Source organism: Triticum dicoccoides, chromosome 6A, assembly GCF_002162155.2.
Source record: "Triticum dicoccoides isolate Atlit2015 ecotype Zavitan chromosome 6A, WEW_v2.0, whole genome shotgun sequence".
NCBI classification, from domain to species: Eukaryota; Viridiplantae; Streptophyta; class Magnoliopsida; order Poales; family Poaceae; genus Triticum; species Triticum dicoccoides.
Genome location: NC_041390.1, coordinates 502,479,688 through 502,486,902, shown reverse-complemented (window position 1 = coordinate 502,486,902; position 7,215 = coordinate 502,479,688). Strand labels below are relative to the sequence as shown.

Below are 7,215 nucleotides of genomic sequence, written 5' to 3'. Positions count from 1 at the left end.
CTAGCTCAACGAAGCAGATGACGGAGGAGCTCGTGGACACGACAGCGCTGTGACGCCCCGAGACCGATGCACCAGGTGTCTTCCAGTTATTCACCGTCGTTGCCATGTCATTCGCTTGTGTGTTGCATCTTGCCATGTCATCATCTGCATTGCATCTGCATGTTTTCGAAAACTTGCATCCGTCCGGGTTTCCCAGTTCCGTCCGTTGTCCGTTCTGAGCCCAGACACACTTGCACGCGCCCGCGGCACGTCCGAAATATTATTTTATAAGTGGCCGGAAAATGTTCTCGGAATGGGTTGAAAGTTGGCGTGCGGTCTTATTATAGTGTAGGTAGGCCACCTGCCCCAACGGATAACTATAGCGGCAATAGTAGCCGGTCTATCATCGGACGTTTTCGGTCCCCGGAAACGGTTGCCGGGCTGCCTTCTTTCCTCTCCTCTCAGCCCAAGCCCCTCTACACAGCCGACCTAGTCCATCCACCTAACCCCCCTCTTCGCGTCTGGAGCCGTCCGATGCGATCGCATGATCCGGAAACCCCTCTTTGCACAGTGCACCGACCCCTCACGTGCGCGTCTGAAACTTCCCCGGACCCGACCCGGGCAGTCGTAACCATTGGATCCGGATCATCCCCAAACGTCTACAAAATATCTCCGTTTTGTTTATTGGGCTACCTAATCTATTCATCTCGGACCGTTCGATTTTTATTGGAGGGACCAAATAGTCTAACATCTAATCCCCTACCTATTTATAACCAGACCAAACCCTAGAATCTAGGATTATGTCCCATCCATCCCATCCCCACGCCGCCGCCACTCCTCTTATTTTCAGCGATGAACCAACCAACCAGCCTCCTCCCCTCGATCTACGAGATCCACAGCTCCTCCGGCCCTGCAGCAACCTCGCCGGAGCACCGAATCAGGTCGTGCCTTCTTCCTTCCCTCTCATTCTCCTGTCTCCTCCCGTAGCTCTCACTCATGCTGTCTCTCTCTCCTTTTCTTTTCACTGCAGGATGCTCCCGCGCCATGGCATCATATGGAGCTCTGGAGCCGCCATGGCCGACACCTCCCAGGGTGCTCTTTGCAGCCTTCCGTCCATTCTGTCTCGTGCCAGACCTCGCCAGACCACTTCATCCATGGCGCCGCCCTCGCCTCATCTCGATCCGGCGGATCCGAACGCCAAGTCCCTGCCCTCCAGGAGCTCCTGCCGCGTCGCGTCGCCGCCATTGCCTGTTATCGCACCGCCGGCCACTTGTTCTACTCTACTCGGGATCGAGCAAGTCCAGTCGCCCGCCTCCTCTGCTTAGCGCGTTGACTGCGCCGCTGTTGGCCTCGTCCTGGACCTCCTCTGCATTGACCCAAATCAGGCGCCCGTATTGACCCCGCCTTCGGCCATGAATCCGATGAGGACCGGCTGCCCCTCGCCCAGAACTGGCTGCCTAGCTCGCCTGGTGTCGTCCCGCTGTGCAGTGCCCGCTGCTGAGTCCCTGCACCACCGCTCTTGGTCTACCTCGCGACCCCCTGCTAGTGCTCCTGCCTCCTCTTCGCCTTCGTCTTTGACATCTCGGTCGGATCCGCCGCTGCAGCTGTTACCTGCTTCCCACCGATCCTCACTCCTGCTGCCATGCGACCATGGCACCACTAGAGGAGTGCTGCCTCCTCTGCTCCTCGAGTGAGCGCTGCCGCCTCGCATTGACCAAACCGCACCAAGCCATGCACGCATCAGTTGCGTGGGCTTCATCACCCAGCCAGCTCCTGCACCGAACGGGCCAAGGCCCACTAGGTGAAGCCACACCCCCAGCGCCTCCTTTTTTCCTTTCTCTGTACTGTTTGGGCCAGCCAGTTTCGGCCCGTGATGGTTTTTTTAGATCTGCGATTTTAGCAATTATCTAGAGAGCGCCAGTTTTACAGTTTGGTCCCTAAACTTCATGCATTTAATAACTTCTCAACCGTGCATCGGTTTAAAATAATTTATATATGAAAAATGCTTGGTTTTTTATCTAGTTTCATAATATCTAATTTTCATCCATGTTTGGAATGTTTAAAATGATGTTTGCTTTAATTTGGTTAGATGCCATGCTAAAATGATTTAATTCGTAACTAAATAACCGTAGCTCCAAACCTAATAAACTTTATATGTAAATGGGGTAGAAAAATGCCTAGTTTAACATGGTGTACTTACTTTGCATGTTTAACAAATCTAAAATTTGGTTTAGGGCAGAACAGTACCAAACCTAAAATATGCATATGGGGATTTACCGGAATTGTTGTTCGTTGTTTCCGGCCTCATTTAAACTTGCCTAGATAGGTAGTTTTGTTGTGCTTCACCCCTTGTCTTGTTAAAAAACATTTATTATTGTTGGGTGCATAAATGAGATCGAATGAAATAACTAAATGTGGTGTTCCGTCAATATGCAACTCGTTGCATATTGAGCTCCACTTAACTTGTAGTGTTGTTTGTGCACTTGCCATGCCATGCTTCATTAAACCGGACATGCATCATACTTCATTAAACCGGCTATTCGAATAGATGATGTTAACCCTGCAGGGTTTTTAACTTTTGAAAGCAGTGCCCGCGGTTATGGGCAGATGGGAATTTGTTAATATCCGGTTGTAGAAAACTTGACACTTAACTTAATTAAAATGCATCAACCGCGTGTGTAGCCATGATGGTCTCTTTCCGGCGGAGTCCGGGAAGTGAACACGGTTCTTGTGTTATGCTTGAACGTAAGTAGTTTCAGGATCACTTCTTGATCACTTCTAGTTCATGACCGTGCATTGCTTCTCTTCTCACTCTTATTTGCATATGTTAGCCACCATATATGCTAGTGCTTGCTACAGCTCCACCTCATAACCTTTTCCTACCCATAAGCTTAAATAGTCTTGATCTTGCGGGTGTGAGATTGGTGAGTCCTCGTGGCTCACAGATACTTCCAAACAGTTGAAGGTGCCATTGATACCAGTGCAGATGACGCAGCTGAGCTCAAGTGGGAGCTCGATGAAGATCGTGTTTGTTGTGTTGTTTCGCTTCCAGTTGATCAGTAGTGGAGCCCAGTCGGGGCGATCGGGGATCTTTTGCATTAGGGGTTGTCTTTCTTTATTTGGTTCCGTAGTTGGTCCTTGATTGTATTCTGGATGATGTAATGCTATATTTATGTATTGTGTGAAGTGGCGATTGTAAGCCAACTCTTTATCCCTTCTTATTCAGTACATGGGATGTGTAAAGATTACCCCTCTTGCGACATGCCTACTATGCGGTTATGCCTCTAAGTCGTGCTCCGACACGTGGGAGATATAGCCGCATCGCGGGTGTTACAAGTTGGTAATCAGAGCCTTCCCCGACTTAGGAGCCCCCTGCTTGATCGAATCGCTGACATTGTTGAGTCTAGAAAAATGTTTTGAGTCTTATAGGATTATATATATCGGAGAGTAGGATTCTTTTTACTCCTCAGTCCCTTCGTCGCTCTGGTGAGGCCTCCTGACGTAGAGTTTTGACTCTTCTCTTCTCAAATTTCACATTTTTTTTAGGATCACGTGGGTATCTTGGAATCGTTCCGATGGTTTTGTGACGAGAACATTGTTCTTGGTGCCTCCTGACATTTAGGGGTTGTGGCAGTGTCCCGGGGAGTTGAGCTCCGAGGTGTTGTCGTCACAATTTTATCGTTGCAGTTCTGGAATACCTGAGTTTGCCGACATCGAAAATATCCTTTATGCAGTTGTTGGTGAGATAACCTCGATGCCACCCAGTACTGGGGCGGGAGTTCGGGAGTATTGCCATAACTCGTATAACGGATGCTTTTCGAAGGTTGAGGTAAATGATTTCCGAAGGTTTATTGGTTATGTGTTGAAGGATGGATACAGCTGGATGTAGGATTTGCTAGTTTTGGGTGAGATATCATGCTTCCCCTGTATCCCCAACACCTGATTGCATAACCAGATAGTTTTGGGAGTTTATAAGTGGGAATTCAAGTAGCTCCTAGGATATCTTTCCGATAGATGCATGATATGAGATTGGGGTTCGACATCTAGTGGTCCGCCTATCCACGCTTGGTTTTACAGTGGTCTCGTTGTGTCTTAAAGAGTCCTTGGCTATGCTAACTTGGGGATGCTTCATTTGTCATGTGCACTGCCTTGTACATGATGGTGCTGTACGATCGAGCCCATGTGGGACCCACCACAAAAACTTCGGATGAAATCTCTATCCTATGTTTGTTCCGGCTTATTTTGCAAGCCAATCCTTTGTTTTGTTTTGAGTTGTGGTATTCCAGTTGCTTCAATGCCAAATGTGTTTTCATCCCTTTCTTAAGCGATGCCCTCATATTTCTATGTGGATGTTAATCCTTCTTGATATTCAAGGTTGTCTTTTCAATTCTTTCAACTGGTGTGTTTTCTCTTCAAGTGGATCCGATCATTTCAACATCCGCAAGATCACCTCTCGGTTTTCCCAACGTTGTTCGTTTCATCCGTCCCCAAATTGCCTTTGTTTTTCCCACCCTCCCACCCTTTTTCTTTAAGGACTCGGATTTCTTAATAAACTATCCATCTTATTGATGGGAAGCCTCTTCATTCCTTTCCGTCAATGTTCTTATCCGGTGATTCTCAGGAAGATACTAAGGAAGCTACAAGTTCATATTCTTCGTTCCCTTTTCTTCTTCGGTGGATTAAGTTCGAGCTTTGTCGATCATATCTTTTCCTCATTTCAAATGTTTACCCATACCGGTGCACCTCGTAATAGTTCACTTCTTGTTATTCATTTGTTTCGGAGTGCCGAAGATATCTCAGAAGATTTGTGTCTCCATTATCAATTCGTTCAAGATATCTTGAGGTTGTTATCTCTGTGGAGCCATTTAATTCAACCGATGCATTATATCTTCCTAGGCAATTATTTTCAACGATGTTTCTTTTGAGTGGGCCCTAACCCACAGGTCTTTTCCCAGGATCTTACCTGACTCTTCTAATTTTTGCGGAGCTATTCTCAAATGCATTTCAAAGTTTGACGTGAGAATGAATTTGCATCAGTTAATTCCCTTCTCCAATATCGCTTTCAAGTTCTTTTCATCTCTGGCTCAACCTTTCCTCTTTTAATTATTCCGGAGTGTCTCAAAAACTCAAGGTGGTGTTTCTCATCGTCATTCTCAACATTTGAAGACCGAGGAAGAGTTTGTCTTAAATCTTGCTCCATTCTCTTAAAGATTCATGATTCTAGCTTGATGCCATCCTCTCATATTTATTTCCGATTGGGAGAATTCTTTCACCCATCCAGAGCAATTCAGGAGTCTTTTCAGTTTGTTTCTCCGGAGCACACCATCAAAGAATTATTCATTCCAGCTTTCAGCTCTCGTTTCTCTAAATATTACTGGTGCATCGATCAAATATCCTCTAATCAGTTCATAATCTCTTCGTTCTCTTGTATCTAAACTCTCTCATGTATCTTCGTTCATTTGCTAATTCTTACCGGTGATTCATCCCTTTACTTCGTTCATTTTCAATTCTTATGGTGGTTCATTGAGTTTATGCTATATCTCTCTCAATCCTTTCTACCGGAATAAGTTGTATGCAATCCGTTGCTTGTCAGCAATTTAAATTGGAGAAGGATACGCATAACATAGTTCTTATTCTTGCTTCATCCTAATGATCGATTCATTCTTTCGGAGTTTGTTCATGATGAGTAAATTCTCGGTTCAAGTGCTTCATATTTTTCCCGGAGTTCCAAGATCTCTCAATTATTTCACCACGGAGATTCATCTAAATCATTGCAAGGATTCACCTTCTGTTTTCAACTTCTCTTTCCTTCTATCTTCCTTTTATTACTGGAGTTCTTCATGGAGGCTCTACATGGTGGTTCCTCAAGGATTTCTTCGTTCTTCAATTGTCCTCAAGATTTTCTGTCGAAGCTAAGTTCTGCCAAGCTTACTCAAAATTAAACATGGTGCTCAACACATGTCTTGTTTTGAGGAGTTCAAACATTCTTCATCTTGCATTCCGAAGTGCATTTCTTCCTACCATATCTTTTGAGATGGTGTTATGTCATTCTTGTTAATTTCCCTTCGTGTTTCATGATTTATAGGTTGTCAAGAATGACATATTTTAAACCCATCATCTTCTCTTCGTTCATGAGATCCTTTGCAACCCATCTATCTCTTCTTTGAAGTTATCTTGGGTTATATTTCACCTAAAGTTTTCCCTAAGGATTGTTGCTATTTATGGTGCTTATAAATGACCCAAGTTCTTCATTTATCCTCCTGGGGATATAAGTTTCTCGTCTTCTCGTTGATATCAATCCGATCTATTGTTTCCGTTAGTGGCAGAATTTCACCTCATAGTTTTGGGATGTTTTCCATAAGCCCACTACAAGCTTATTCTTTTCGTTGTTGGTTTTCCAACAACTCCGTGATAACCTTCTTGGAAGGGTGCTTCCCAAGCTCAATTGTGGCAGAAGCTGGCATTTTCTTCTCCATTCTTTCATTCCAATGATCTATCTTCTATTATTTCTTCCAGAGGTTTTGTGATGTTGCTCTCTTCACTCATCATCTCGAATTGTGAGGATCATGTTCTTTCCTTTTTCTTATACATTTAACCGGAGTGTCGTGTTTTCATTCGAGCTCTCTCATCTTATCAAGTTTTTCCTCTCTTTTCAACCGGAGTGCTGTCTGAAGTTTTTCTTACCCCTTGTGCCATTCGTTCAATAGTTTTGGAGGCAGTGTGTTGTTGATTTCATCAAGTATCCTCTCATCTTGTCAAGTTCATGTTGAATTCCTCCCATTTACAGTCGGAGTGATGTCCAAATTATATCATTCTTATTCCTTCTCTATCTTGTTTTAACCGGAGTGTTGTCGTAATTGATCTTTATCGTACCTTGTACATCTCGTTTCTACCGGAGTGCTTGCATGTACTTCTTGTCCATTGCAACCCCTTTCTAATGTCTTTCAACCTACAAGGTTCTCGTGATGTTCCTTGTTGCTCTTTTACAACGGAGTGTTTTCAACTTCTTGCATCTCTGTTGTTTTCCTTCTTTCAATTTTGCCAACCTCTCAAAGTTCGTTGGTTTCACTTTTTTGTCAAAGAAGCAACTTTGTTTTACCTCTTCCTCTTCCGCTTTTCTCCGGTGCCATCCTAGATCTCGGGACGAGATCCTCTCGTAGTGGTGGAGTGTTATGACGCCCCGAGACCGATGCGCCAGGTGTCTTCCAGTTATTCGCCGTCATTGCCATGTCATTC

The 7,215-nt window shown here is 44.9% G+C and overlaps 1 protein-coding gene across 1 annotated transcript; it reads left to right on the top strand.

The window, feature by feature from the left end:
- Positions 1-806: 806 nt before the first annotated feature.
- LOC119315071 lies at positions 807-1,907 on the top strand. The gene is made up of 2 exons (XM_037589742.1): positions 807-920; positions 1,010-1,907. The coding sequence occupies exons 1-2, from the start codon at positions 832-834 to the stop codon at positions 1,302-1,304; spliced, it is 384 nt and encodes a 127-aa protein (XP_037445639.1). The 5' UTR covers positions 807-831; the 3' UTR covers positions 1,305-1,907.
- The last annotated feature ends 5,308 nt before the right edge of the window (positions 1,908-7,215 follow it).

Excerpts from the sequence above, each read along its gene's own strand:
- LOC119315071 (XM_037589742.1), top strand. The coding sequence starts at position 832 with ATGAACCAACCAACCAGCCTCCTCCCCTCGATCTACGAGATCCACAGC. Across the intron at positions 921-1,009 it reads TCGCCGGAGCACCGAATCAG|GATGCTCCCGCGCCATGGCA; the intron begins GTCGTGCCTTCT and ends TTTTCACTGCAG.